The 15,239-nt window shown below is 40.1% G+C and overlaps 1 protein-coding gene across 3 annotated transcripts in view; it reads left to right on the forward strand.

Annotated features, from left to right (window-relative positions):
* The window catches only part of EFCAB5 (EF-hand calcium binding domain 5), a 146,016-nt gene extending 143,985 nt beyond the window's left edge, over positions 1-2,031 (forward strand). For all 3 annotated transcript variants that reach the window (XM_056819579.1, XM_056819578.1, XM_056819580.1), the window contains exon 24: positions 1,245-2,031. In XM_056819579.1, coding sequence (XP_056675557.1) covers positions 1,245-1,420 — 176 coding nt within the window. In that variant the 3' untranslated portion in view covers positions 1,421-2,031. The remainder of the gene's footprint in view (positions 1-1,244) is intronic.
* The last annotated feature ends 13,208 nt before the right edge of the window (positions 2,032-15,239 follow it).

The raw sequence follows: 15,239 nt of genomic DNA on the forward strand, positions 1-15,239 counted from the left end.
TTACTGGAAAATGATTATCTTGTGTAATTAAAAAAATTTAACCCGTACCTTCTTCTTAGAATTAATACATTGATTCTAAGATAGGAGTTGAGAGTTAAAAAAAAAGGCATCCCAAAGCCAACCCTATCTTCTCCCTTCCCTTTGTTAGAAAACAATGGACAAATCTTTGTTTTATTTTGTTGTCTAGCAATCATTCTAGTATATGTCCAGATTCAACTCAAATTGTCATTAATATTGTTGAGATATAGTCTGATAGAATGTTTCAAAAATAAATATTTTTGTCAATACTTAAAAAAATAACATTCCCAGTGGCTTCTTCATACACCTCCCTCCTCTCTTCCATGTCTCCCTTGAAACTTTCTTTTATGATAAAAAGTAAAGCAAATTGACTTACTAGTTTTCTCTGACAAGGCATCTCTTTATTCTGCACCTGTAGTCCACCACCTTTCTGCTGTGAAGAGAGTTTCACTGTTAGTCCACCCAAATCAAGTTTGATCAGATTTCTGATACATACCTAGAATTTCAGACCCCTGATTCCGTTGTCACCGTAACTTTATGACTTGGGGTTATTTCTCAGTTTCTTACTAATTAGCTGCTTCAGAAAATGATTTCAATCAGTCATCAAACATGTATTAAAGTGTTTACGAAGTGCTAGGTCCTGTCCTGGCCATTTGGGACACAAGTAAGAAGGAAAAACTGCTCCTTCCCTCAATGGGGAGATAATATGTTCATACACAGGTGCATGCCAGAGAATCGGAAGAAAGGTAACTTTATTTCATTTTATTGTTTAAATCCCTTACAATACTAAGGATTAGTCCCAAGGCAGGAAAGCAGTAAGGGCTAGGCAATGGCAGTTATGTGACTTGCCCAGGGTCACACAGTTAAGAAGATTTAAACCCAGGTCCTCATGACTCCAATCCTATAGCTCTCTATCCACTGAGTCAGAAAGGCACTGTGCTAGGGGCAGGAATGGGGGAAGGATGCCTGGGAAAGACCTTCTACATTAGGTATCATTTTCACTGAGTCTTGAAGGGAGTCAAGAATTCCAAAGTTGGAAGTATCAGTCAAGTCGATGATAAAGATAAAGCTGGACAGTGATTTTATTTTGAAACCACTGAAGCTTTTATCTTTGATCCAACTATCCATTCCACATTAAATGAATAAGGGAAAAATTGGGACAAAGGAGGAAAGGGACTCCGAAACAGTCACCTCTTGAGCTGGTCTTTCGGTTTATTTTTGTGCAGGAAACCCCAGAAAAATCATCTGGGCGGAGGGATCTGTTGCCCTCGAATATATGTACCACTGGGCCCTTACCTGTCTGTTTCTGGTCGAGATAAAATTTAAACTGGAGAACAAATACATTCTTCCTCTGCCTGCAGGAGAAATAAGACGCAAGAAGAGAAGTTCATTCAGACCCTGATGGGGATGGTAGAGTATCTGCAGGGCTTTTTAAGCTCAGTTCTGCTTTCTTTCTTAGCTGGTAAGATATTTTTATTTGGGGAGAAGTGCTTCCAGACAAGTGTCTCTCGGGCCTCCTACAACCACGCCAGGAGAACGCCTCGGACCTCGAGGCATCGAAATCACAGCCAAATCGCACCAATGTCTGGAGGCACCGATGGGTGGGTGGTGTTTGCCTCATTTCTCTCATGGGAAGGCCGAAGTTTAGGACTGGGAAAAATCTAGAACTCTGAAATGGAAAAATAGATTGCCTGGTAGATGAGCAAGCGTGGAGGCCAGCTTCCAGTCTGCGCTCCCTTCTAGCCTCTCTGACTCACGGCCCCTTCCCGGTGGAAAAGCCATTTTAGCCAGAAAGCCCTGTGGAAAGAGCGTGGCCGTTTCTCACTCCTGGGGAAAAGCCAACAACCCCTTTGTTGCAGAGGGCCTGGTCTAGCTCAAGAATGGCAGAAAGACTTCGACTTGTTTCAAGCTTGTGATTACAGCAAACTTTGCTGGTCGGCGGCAAGATTCCATCTTTGTAATAATGTATCTGATGGCAGAGTCCATTTTTAATAAAATTTTGGGAAATTAAAAGTTCTTTTTCTTTATTCAGTTGATAAAGTGCGATGTCTTCCAAATACTTTGTAATTTGAGATTGGAGGTTCCTTTTTAACCTTTCCCGATAAGCCGCCAGTGTTATTACCAGGCCTGATCTCGCCAGTATCTGATGCCTGCTTTAGCCCACAAGCCTGTTTCATATTTGGGAGAAAGCATCTCGGGTCATTTGCAGCAACGCTCCTCGGAACAATGTTCTAAAGATATTAAACTGATAGCCACAGGCCGGATCACTTTGGAACATGCTTATGAAGAGTTCTCCAGGAATACAAATGACTGTGCGCCGGCTGCAGGGACAGGAGTTGTGCAGGGCTACGTTTGGGCAGAGGGGCCAGAGAGCGGCCTCGGAGCGGGGGAGGAGGCCCAAGAGGAGCAAGACCCGAGTCTGCCAGAGGTCAGCATCAGCTGAGAGTCCAGCATGAACTGCGGAATCTGCATCGCTGCTCAGTTCAATGGCCTGTACTCGGCTGGCGTGTTCCATATGGTCACCAGCTTTGGGCCTGGTCTGCTTGACTCATTACTCATATAGTTTTATATCAACTTCAGTTCCGAACTGTGAGATAGAATTCATTCCCTGTAGGGTCCTCCAGGGTATCACAGCCCCCCACCCATATTCTCGCCCACATTGACAAATGATGACAAGGGGGGCAACAGGGGGAACGTGGGACATGATTCTGGCATTCCAGAAGCCCCCTACGAAATACAAACCCTAAAAACATGCCTCCACCTGAACTGGGTCAAGCCATTTTCCAGGTATGGGGGGGGAGACTTCTTTGGGATGGGAGATGACGAGCCCCCAGCCCTAATAAATGTGCCAACCCTGATCCACAGGGTGCAGAGCTGCTCCCCAACACCCGAAGATCTGCTATTCCATCAGCCCCAAAGAGGCTACTCTACTAGCCTCTGACCTTACCTGATTAGCCCCCAGAGATTAGGCTCTGATGCCACTGTAAGCCTCCTCTTCTTCAAATACAATTCTTTTCTTACTTCTGGATTGAATGGAGTCGTATCCCATGGCGTGCCCCATTCTTGGAGTGATATCCTGCTACAAACGTGGGTATGTTTCTCCCACAGCATATTTTGGTGCTTTGGCCAGGAAAGATCATGCTGAGGTAAGAAAAATGCTCTCCTTCAGCCCCTTCTTCCCTGGGTCCTTTCTTAAGGGCTATATGCATTTTTAGGGTGCATTACAGGGATTCTGGGGCAATGGGCATCTCTTCCCAAAGATTCACCCTTGGCTACTCTTTTAAGACACTGGGACAAATTAGGCCTGTCCGGCCTGAAGAAGAAGATGGTGATGACACCACCATCAACCTCTTCTTCTTCAAATACAATTCTCTTCTACTTCTTGTGAAAAGAGTTTGAGTCTCCCATTCTTGGGATCAGATGCGGCTACAAACTCGAGTGTGTTTCTCCCACATCAATATTGGTTACGTGGTCCTGAGCTAAGGAAGTTGGCTTCTAAGCAATTCTCTACCTAGACTCTCTCTCTCTTTTTTTTTTTTGTAGTAAGGGCTAGGCAATGGGAGTTAAGTGACTCACCCAAGGTCATATAGCTAGGAAGTGTCTGAGGCCAGATTTGAACCTAGGACTTTCCATCTCTGGACCTGGCTTTCAATCCACTGAGCTACTCAGCTGCCCCTCTAGCTAGACTCTTAAGTGGAAGGGCCCTACCTGCATGGATAGAGGGAGTTTTTTCACCTAGGTCTTCCCCAGACCAGTGAAATCCCAGGTCCAAGCTTGGGAAAGTTGCAGCATTACCTGGAAGGTGGGTCCTAGAGGGGGGTAGATGCTTCTCAATGGATGCACCAGGATGAGATAAGTAGGAAAAAAATAGACAAAATGATTTACAAGGTTTGTCCATCTGAGTCTCTGGGAGATCCATTTGTAAAACAAGCAGATTGGATTAGAGATGGGGTAGTAGTATTCATAAGAGCCAATGAAGATCATTCCCTCCGATGAATGGCATTACTTCAGAGGCCTGGACCCACGTAGTTGGCCTAAAACTCTGAACAAGTTGGAATCTGCTAACTGTGATCTACCAAAATTAAGACCAGAATATTGTGTTATGTTTATTTCAAGTCCCTTCCACACGTGTCCCCCAAAGCCCTCAATCTAACCCACTATGACCCTCTTCAGAGAAATTTGTCTCCCACTTTACTCAGAAAAGTCACGGCTCTCTAGTGCAAAATTCCTCATTTTTCCTCCTCCTCCCTTTGACTCATCTTGATCACTTCCTATCTTCTCTTTTCCACTTATCTCAAGAAGGCATTTTGGACTGGAATATGGAAGGCCTGGGTTCTAGTCCTGGCTCTTGCCACCTTGGGCAAGTCCTTTAACTCCTTTGATAAGCTGAAGAATATTCAGAAGGAGGCAAATAGTATGTTGAGGGGCCTCAAGACCATACAATAGAAGTATGAGGTAAAGAAGCAAGTCTAATGTGGAGGAAACTTGGAGAGGAAGAGAGGATAATCGCTATTATCAAGTATTTGTGACCCAGAACTGAAAATAGTACTCTGGACAGGGTCTGACGTGGACAGATCTAGTGAAAAACTATCACTTCCCTCATCCTGGGCACTTTTTCTGTCAATATAGCCAAAAACTGTGTTAGTTTTCTTTTTTGTTATTTTTCTTTAAAACCTTCCAAACAACCCCCAAAATGAGCATATCCACATACAGAGTAGAACAGAAAAAAAGCATTGTACATAAAACTATCTCCTTGGGGCATCTGGATAGTTCAATGGATTGAGAGGCAGGCCTAGATATAGGAGGTCCTGGGTTCAAGTCTGGCATGGATTCACTTCCTAGCTGTGTGACCCTGGGCAAGTCACTTGACCCCCATTGCCTAGCCCTCACCACTCTTCTGTCTTGGAACCAATACATAGTTTTGATTCTAAGATGGAAGATAAGAACTTTTTTAAAAAAATAAACAAAACTGTCTCTCTTCTCTATAGTTTGCATTTTTTATGTAGATAAGTTCAATTGGTAGCTTTCAAAGCTTTCCTTCTTGTCTGTGTTTCATGGCCTTCCCTTTATTTTCTTCATTAAGAAAAAATGCCTCAATGACCCTTTCCCTTCCTTCTGTCTTTCCTTCCTTCCGAGTGAGCAGAAGGAAATAATATGAACGAAGAATGAAAAAATGGGCCATTGAATAAGAGGCAAAAGGGTGTTTGAACAATTGTCAGTAAAAAGTGAACAATGGTCATCCCAGCTGCCATTTAAAAGATAGATGCATCAAAGGCAGAGGAGAGAGTGATGGTAAGAATATTAGCTTGAGGACCTGTTAGGAGACTATTGCAATAGTTTGTTTATTTTTCTTACAAAGACATTTTATTTATTTATTTTTTAAACATTATTTTATTTGGTCATTTCCGAGCATTATTCATTGGAGACAAAGATCATTTAAGACATTTTATTTTACCAATTGCATGCAATAACAAATTTCCACTTAAGTTCTCCGAAATTATGTGATTCAAACTGCTTCCCTCTCTCCCTTCCCTCCCCATTTCTGGAGCTCACAAGCAGTTTGATCCAGGCCATACAAGTATTATCTTGCAAAACACATTTCTACAATGTTCATTTTTGTAAGAGAATAATTATGTAAAATCAAAACCCAGCAAAAAATCATATGCGTTGCTTTACATTTGGACTCCAACAGTTCTTTCTCTGGAGCTGGATAGCATTCTTTGTCATAAATCCTTCAGAATTGTCCTGGATCATTGTACAGTGCAATAGTTTAGATTCAGAGTAACAAGCCTTGTAAGTCACATTGTATAATCTGCTCATTTTAAAGATGAGGAAACTGAGTCTCAGGAAAGTTAAAGTGACTTGACAAAGAAAGTAAGTGGGTAAGCCAGGATTCCACCATAAGTCTTCTGACTAAAAAATTCAGCGTTCTTTCTACTACTGTGAAGGAAGAGAAAGAGTCCAAGATAATTTGAGTACTAAAAATATGGGAGATTGGCTGAATAGTGATGTCAAAAGGAGGAATAGATCACAGGACCATAGATCTGGAACTAGAATAGACAAGATTGGTCCCCTTATTCAACTGGTGAGGAGAAAGATCCTAAGCTTGACTTAGACATGCCAGAGGATGCATAGTTAGAGATTTCTTCAAGCAGTTGGAAATTCAAACTCAAAAGAGAGGACAGTTTTGGGATTTAAGTGCCCTGGGAGAGAGGGAGATTACAAATGGTCAGAGTGAAGAGAAAAGGAGGCTAAGACAGATCTGTGGGAAGCACTCACATGGAGGGGCTGCTAAAAAGGAGGAACCTTATAATAATGGAGATGGATAAATAGAGGTTAGAGAATAGGAAAGAGAACCTGACCAGTCTGGTGTCTCTGAAGCTAAAGGAGAACCCAATGCTTTTTAGAATTTTAAAGAATTATTGATATCTTTGTTTCTATATCACTTTCATTTTTTATAGGACCTTCTCCTTCCCCAATCCCTTAAGTGACCCTTTGAAATGAATAATCAAAGAGACAGTAGAAGGGGTGGCTAGGTGGCTCAGTAAATAGAGAGCCAGTCCTGGAGGCATGGGGTCCTGGGTTCAAATTTGGCCTTAGACACTTCCTAGCTGTATGATCCTGGGCAAGTCACTTAACCCCAATTGCCTAAGCTCTTGCTGCTTCTGCCTTGGAACTGAAGGTAAGGTTTAAAAAAAAAAGACAAAGGAAGGAAGCAATTTGGCCAAACTAGCCAATACACCCACCTTAGTGGGAATTTACCAACAGAGAAGGACCTCACAGCTTTACTCAAATTTCCAGTGTTGACTCTCATTCTATAACATGTGGCTAGTCAAGCTAATGTGGACATCTGAAGAGACACTTGCCAAAATGGACTTTTTTTTTTCAATCTTTATCCTTCTTGAATTCTCTACGGTCTTTGACACTGTTAACCTCTTCTCCATGATACTTTCTCTGCTTTTTCCTTGGTCTCCTCATACCTTTCTGACCATTCCTTCTTAGTCTCTTTTGCTAGATCTTAATCCAGGTTATGTCTGCTGAAGGCTGGTGTCCCCAGCCTTCTGTCCAGGATCCTTTCCTCTCCTCTCCTGTCCTCTCCCTCCCACCCTTTTCTCACTATATACTATTTCATTTAGTGATCTCATCAGTGTCCATGGATTCAATTATCTGAATTTTATAACATTCTCATGTGTTAGGGTTCTGCTTTCTGTATCAGGATGATAGTTCTTGGAAGTCAAGGATTATATCAGCCATTGATCTTATATTTTGGTTAAGTCACATAATCTCTCTGAGCCACAGTTTCATCATCTAAAAAATGAAGGGACCTGTAAGCTCCTTTCCAACTCTAAATCAATACTCTAACAACTTCTGTTTAGTCATTTCAACTATTCTCCTATATCCAATAGAGGAATTGTTTGCACAGCATGACTTTCTTAAAAAAATGATCTTCTGCTTAGAATCAATATAAAGTATCACTTCCAAAGCAGAAGAGCAGAAAGGGCTTAGTTGAAGTGACTTGCTCAGGGTCACACAGCTAGGAAGTGTCTGAGTTCAGATTTAAACCCAGAACTTCTTATTTCTAGGCCTAACTATCCACGGAGCCACTTAACTACCCCCTTGTATTCTTTTTTTTTTTTTTGATTTATCACTTGTTTATATGTTTGGTTTTTTTTGTTTTTTTTTTTAAATATATTTTATTTGATCATTTCCAAGCATTATTTGTTAAAGACATAGATCATTTTCTTTTCCTCCCCCCCCACCCCCCATAGCCGACGCGTAAGTCCACTGGGCATTAGATGTTTTCTTGATTTGAACCCATTGCTTTGTTGATAGTATTTGCATTAGAGTGTTCATTTAGAGTCTATCCTCTGTCATGTCCCCTCAACCTCTGTATTCAGGCAATTGCTTTTTCTCGGTGTTTCCACTCCCATAGTTTATCCTTTGCTTATGAATGGTGTTTTTTTCTCCTTACCCCTTGTATTCTTGACCAATGTTCACTCAACCTCTACTTAAACACTTCCTGAATAATGTAAAAGTGTAAGAGTTAAATCAATATCCAATACTTCAAGTATTATACTTATAAAGTTTATTATCTGACAAAATAGAACCGCATGACTAAGTTTTTCCTACCTGCTCAAAAAAGACCGCTCCACCAAAGCCAAGACAAGAAGGAAAAAAGAGAGGCGGAGAGACGAAACTCCACCAAATTTATCTCCTGTCACTTTAACTTTCCTGGGACTCAGTTTCCTCATCTTTAAAATGAGCAGATTATACAATGTGACTTACAAGGCTTGTTACTCTGAATCTAAACTATTGCACTGTACAATGATCCAGGACAATTCTGAAGGATTTATGACAAAGAATGCTATCCAGCTCCAGAGAAAGAACTGTTGGAGTCCAAATGTAAAGCAACGCATATGATTTTTTGCTGGGTTTTGATTTTACATAATTATTCTCTTACATGACAGGAAGAGAGTAGGGTGCTAGGAATTGTAGTTTTGCTGGGGATCATAGTTTTTAGAGTAACAAAAGGGAATTCTTTGTTCTCTCTGAATTTACATTTGTGAAAGGGAATCCTTTATTCCCTTTGTCTACTTTGAGTTAACACTAACTTAAGTACCCCTACTTGGATTGTGAAGACAGGATTAACTCTCCTTTGTCTACTTTTGAATTGAATCAACAAAAGATTGAACACCGTACTTAGTACTAGGTGAGAAGCTAGTAAGGTACTTAGAGAACTCACAATTCACTTACTTAGAGAGCTCCACCCTTTTAACTCTGTCCCATAAAAATGGAGATTTGAACCCCAGACTTCATTCCCCAGAAGTCCTTGGTACTTCCCAGAATTCCCTATTATCTCACTTGAGTCTCCACCTGGACAAGATCACAATTTATTATTTAAAGGGCTCTCTGCCTCTCAAGAGCTCTCTTTCTCTACTCAGAGATTGCAACATGTTGTAAGTAGGCTGAGAATGGGCTAATCATGCCCTAGGCAGGTGGCTTATTATTTTGTAACCTTGATTTCTAATAATCATTAATAAACCTCATAAAACATAATACTTCTATTACAAGAGACTAAATTAACTGTTACAGTTATGGTGACAACTAGATTGGATGAGAACTTCTTAAATAAAAAAAAAAAGATAGCCTAGATAATTTTCCTTTTAAGCCACATTTCTCTGGCCAAGGTTTTTCTCCTACCCTCACACAGCTGTTTCTGATTCAGCTTGCTCATCCATACCTTCTTGATTCAGATCTATCACCTGGTCCTGGCTCCTGCTCCTGGCCTCCAGCCATCTCACTCACCTGGCCCAGCCCTGCCTGGCCCCAGCAACTCTGGCTTCCAACCCAGATCACTGCTGGTAGCTGCCCCAATTTCTTCAGGACCACAAACCAATTGGTAAAAACGGGGGTGCTCTTTCTTTAGGCTACAATTAGCCTCCACATGGACTGGGGACAGAGTATCACAGGATGTGTGGGGGGGGAAGAATGAAGAGAAGGAAGAGACTTTTCCAAACAGGAAGTTACAAGCATGGCTTATTTAAGAGGGTATCTTTTGAGTGCACTAATACTTTTATTTATCTCACCTGAGATTCAGGGGAAAAATTCAGCTCCCTGCAATTCTTTAGCCAAATTTGAGATTCCTAAAATCCACCCTTACTATGGGGGGGGGGGGAAGCTCAGTAGATTGAGAGCCTGGCCTAGAGACAGGAGGTCTTGGGTTCTAATCTGGCCTCGGACACTTCCTGGCTGTGTAATCTTGGGCAAGTCACTTAACCCCTACTCTTACCAATCTTCTGCCTTCTGACAATAGGCATCTAAATGTATAAAAAACCAAGGAACTTTAAAGAGACTGGAGGATATCTTTTTTTTTAACCCTTACCTTCCATCTTGGAGTCAATGCAGTGTATTGGCTCCAAGGCAGAAGAGTGGTAAGGGCTAGGCAATGGGGGTCAAGTGACTTGCCCAAGGTCACACAGCTGGGAAGTGTCTGAGGCAAGATTTGAACCTAGGACCTCCCATCTCTAGGCCTGGCTCTCAATCCACTGAGCTACCCAGCTGCCCCCTGGAGATTATCTTTTTAAGGCTTTTCAGACTCCAATATTTTATAAAAATCTCTGTATTCTATTGCATTTTGCTGATTGTTTTGTTTAAGATTTAATTTTGTTGGTTTTAAGTTCATATATTAATGCGTTCAATACTATTCTGTCACACTTAATCATTTTGATGTACTGGGTTTTAACTACTGTTATATTCTGTTGCTTTCCCCCTATAACTATACTGAACAAATATTGTTGAATAAGCCTATATAAAAACAGCCCTTTTTCTGTTTTGAATTTGTAAATTGTCACATAGAGGATAGATAGACTTCATAAAAACTGGTTACACTTGTAATCAACCTTTGGAAAATTTAATGAGCTGATTATCTCAAATTGATTTTAACGGGTCTTTTAGACATGATTTTTATATTTTTTCCCAAGAACGCTGGTCATTTTGCCTGCCCCTAACAGGAGGTAAGGTCCATTTTAGTAGCTAAAGTGAAATACAATTATAATCCCTACCTCCCACATTTATAAAAATGTGAATGGATGGGACATCACAATCTCATACCAAGGAGCTGGGAAGTTAATCCCAGGGCATATAGTACCCCTGGAACACTCCCAAAAGAGGAGCATCTCTCATTTATAACTCTTCAGCTCACTTTACCCAACATCAACAGTACAGAGTTTTGTTTTTTTCCCTAGACTCCTATGTCACATTTTTGTAATGATATCTAGATTTCTTGATGATGTTCTAGACCCAAATTAAGTTTTACTTTGTTTAAAAATATGTTTGCCAAGGTTGAAACATTGCTACACCTGAAAAACTTGTGACAAGTATCCATTTCTTTAAATGTCATACAGCAGACTCATGTAAAAAATGATAGTGGGTTTGTTTACTATTGTAATTAATCGGGCTATTGAGAATTTTGGGGCTATTGATACCTACATATGTGTACTACTGTCCTTTATTAAAAAAAAACTGTCACTTTTTGAAATTCATTTGCTTGTACTCACAGTGGATCATGGCCAGGTATGAAGAGGAAATGGATCTCATTTTTGGTGAGAAAGCTTTATTCTACATTTTCTTAGCTGACACAGTGTGTCAATGATTGTAAACTACATTTTTGAATTTTGAAACTTTTATTATATTTTTCTTGCATGTACAATATACTATTTCAGTTTTTTATTTTTTCTCTCCTTTTTATATTTGAAGCACATGTCATCAGTATTAAAATTTTCTTTAACTTTTTTGATTTAGCAGTAATATAAGTTTAAAATACATTTGCTATAATGTCAATGCATGCCCCCAAAGCTTGAGACTGTAAAAATGATGCCACTAATTGTTTAAAAAATTATGGGACTTTGCTTAATGATTCTTATTCCAGGACAAAGAATACAAAAAGAGCCATTGCACAGGGCCAAAGAAGCACAAAGCTAAACCCGATTAGTGCCAAAAAGAGCACACAGGATATATTAATGTGGACTCGAGGTTGCGATGCTTAACATACATTAAGACATAGGCCTTCCTTGTATCCACACTTTTCTTGAAAATACTTACAGACCAGTATCTCAAATTTGGCTCCTACCTGACTCCTATAATCTAGTCCCTTTTCTGTCTTTTCTAGTGTGGCAACTTTCTGTAGTCCTGGCTACTGACTGGGTAAATGCTTATTTGCATATATCATCTTAATTGGGCCCTAATTCAAGGATCTGTTATAGATTTATTTTTTCTTTACTTAGAATTTTTACACATAAGACTTTGATAATCTATATTTTCATCCAGAAATTATCTTTTTTATTTGGATTTTTCTGATGTCTTTTTAATTTCTTCTTTGGATTTTTCTGATGTCTTTTTAATTTCTCTTGCCAATTGATTCATATAGCTCATAACTCAGTCATGCATCCCTAAATGATCCCTGTGTTTTTTCAATCACCCTCTTCAAGGGGGGAATGTAAAAATATTATTTTAAATTACAAAGTTTAAATTTCTTTTGAGAAGAATTTTAGGCTAAGAAACATACTACCTCTCTGAATCCAGAAACTGAACTGTTTAGAGAAGACACCATGAAGATGCCTCCAGACCACAAGCTGCAGGAGAAGATCAAGAATGAACTTTGGGTGTGGTTGATTGAACATTTATTTGTATGTATACTTTCATGCCAAAGGGGACTGCCCCCTAAATTGTTTTTTTGTCAATGCATCTAGCAATTATCGGTTTTGTTCTTTCTTCCTTTAATCCTCAAATTATTGTAATCTTTAAGTTGATTATGTTTTCATGATCCTTTTGGGGAAACTGGTTTCCCAATAATGATCAAAGGGGGAATGTAAAAATGGAGATTTGAACCCCAGACTTCAATCCCCAGAAGTCCTTGGTACTTCCCAGAATTCCCTATTATCTCACCTGAGTCTCCACCTGGATGAGATCACAATTTATTATTTAAAGGGCTCTCTGCCTCTCAAGAGCACTCTTCCTCTCCTCAGAGATTGCAACATGTTGTAAGTAGGCTGTGAATGGGCTAATTGTGCCCTAGGCACATGGCATATTATTTTGTATCCTTGATTTCTAATAATTGTTAATAAACCTCATAAAACATAATACTTTTATTATTATAAGAGACTAAATTAACTGTTACAGTCCCAAACTTGTGAATCCTATGATCAGAGTTTACACCCTCAGAAACTCAATCAGACAGGAATCTGTGAACCCTTTGGATGAGTATTAACACCCACACCCACTCCCCAGAAGGTGAGAACTCGTTCCCACAAACACTGCCCTCTGGGCAGGGCTAGATGGAAACTGTGATTGGCCCCTGTGAAGAGGGTCAGGGATAAAAAATCACCATAAAAAGCCATGAATCATGAGGCTTGGGTCAGTCTTGTGGAGAAAGTCTTTGAGGGAGTTTAGCTGGAGACTGGCTTGGATTGTAGGCTTGGAGTTTGGTTTCAACTTGGAGTCTGACTCCTGGACTACTTCATGAGGTGAGTGAAAGGCTGACTCCTTTCCTAGTTTCTGGATAGACTATCTTCCATCTTGGAGGAGGCAATGTGATTACTCACTACTGGTTTTCCTGGTTGAGAGCTAATTAATCTCTGCCTGGATTAAGATAGGACAGATAACTTTTCTGTCCCCTTAACATTTCTCTATTTTATTGTTTCCTCTCTATTTTGTAAATAAAATTTTTATTCAAGATATAATAAATATTGACCACATAATTTCATAAAATTGTTTAACCATTAATTTTCACCTTTACAGTAACAAAGATCTCTACCTCATAAGGCAACTCATTCCATTGTTGGACAGCTCTAATTATTTAGACAGATTTCTTCTCTGTGGAGCTACATGCTTCCTTCCTGTTACTTCTGTTCCTTAATTAGTCCTAGCTCTGTCTGCTCTTGGGAGCCACACTGATAAAGCCAAATTCCTCTTTTACATGTTAATAACTTAACATTTATCAAGTACCTATTATATGCCTGACACTGTGCTAGTACTTGTGTTCATATAATTCCTGAGTTTGCCTTGACAGGTAGAGTCCCAAATATTTTATATTGTCTTGAGTGATTTTAAATGGAATTTCTCTTTCTAACTCTTGCTGCTGATTTTTGTTGGAAACATATAGAAATGCTGATGATTTATGTGGGTTTATTTTGTTTCCTGCAACTTTTCAAAAATTTTATTTCCATTAGCTTTTTAGTGTTTTTCTTGGGTTCTCTGAGTATACCATCATATCATCTGCAAAGACTAATAGTTTCCTCATTTTTTACTTTAATCCCTTCAATTTCTTTTTCTTCTCTAATTGCCACAGCTAGTATTTCCAGCACAATATAAATTAATAGAAGTGATAATGGGCATCCTTGCTTCACTACTGATCTTATTGGGAAGGCTTCTAACTTATCCCCATAGCAGATGCCTTGCCTGAACTTTGAAGGAAGTTAGGAGTCCAAAAAGGAGATTCAAAGACAGAGAGCTTTTCAGGCAATGGCAGACAACTTGTGCAAAGGCCTAGAAGTAGTAGATGAAACTTCCCATTCAGGGAACAACAAAGGGACTGTGTGGGAAGGGGTCGAAGACAGTGAACCCCACCACTGAAGGATGTTTGCAAAGGAGCTCAGAAACCAAAGTAGAAGGCAGTTTATTCTTTCCTGAAAGGGACATTCCCCAGCTTTTGGGTGCCTAAGGAATGTCAAGGTGCTGAGTTCAAAGACATATTCAATCATAGAAATTCCCCCCTTCCACCTTTTTTCCAGTCAGATGTCCCTCATCTTTGACATCTTTACTGGGTTGTAGATTATAGTAAGTGAATTAGGCTTCTAGTTACAAGATAAGTGAGCTACAATCTTCTTTGACATCTTGTGAAGATAAGTGAGTTACAGGGTGGTAGATTACAAGATAAAGTAGTTGATGGATTGTGAATTGCCATCTGGAGACTCTTTGTCCCCAGAGAACTGTTCCACCCCTCAAGGCCTTTGGAATTTGAAGTGAACAGGCCAAGGGTTTTGTTGGGGTGGGGGTGGGGGATGGGGAACTGTTCTAAAAGGAAAGGAAAATACTAGCTTCTATCTAGGTTCTTGAAAATATTGGGGTGAAGCACTTATGAGAATGACACATTATATCCCACTTCCGTTCTTTTAACAGATATAGGTCTAGATCCGAATGGCAAGAGTGATTTTTAAAAAAGATGTCAGAGGATCTGGGTTCAAATCCTGTCTCACTACTCTACCTAAGCGACCTTGGCCACGTGATTTAGCCAACTCCCGAGCCATAGTTTCTTCCAATGGTGTGATCCTCTAACATGGGATCGGAAGCCCTTTTGTGCTCTAAACGTATAACCCTAGGATCTTTCCCTTCGCTTAACTTCATTCGAACTCGGGTCCTCGAAGACTAGGCCATTTCTCTCCCTTCGACTTCCTTTGGCGTGGTAGGTGGGGCGCTAACACCACATGATGTCGACAACACTTGATCCCGCTGAGGGGGTGTGTGTCAAGGCGGGGTCAATAGTCTCCCTCCTCCCCCTCCCCCCAGTCAAACACAGCTCCATCTGGGAAGAGGAATATTGTCGACACTTTCGACAGACATTTTGGGTAAGTAAAAAATAAAAAAATTTCAATAAAATGATTCTATTTGTATAAAAAAGAATAAAATATCTCCAAGTTATTCAATCATATTTCCTTGCTGCCGCA

This window comes from Monodelphis domestica, chromosome 2 (genome assembly GCF_027887165.1).
Source record: "Monodelphis domestica isolate mMonDom1 chromosome 2, mMonDom1.pri, whole genome shotgun sequence".
NCBI lineage: Eukaryota > Metazoa > Chordata > Mammalia > Didelphimorphia > Didelphidae > Monodelphis > Monodelphis domestica.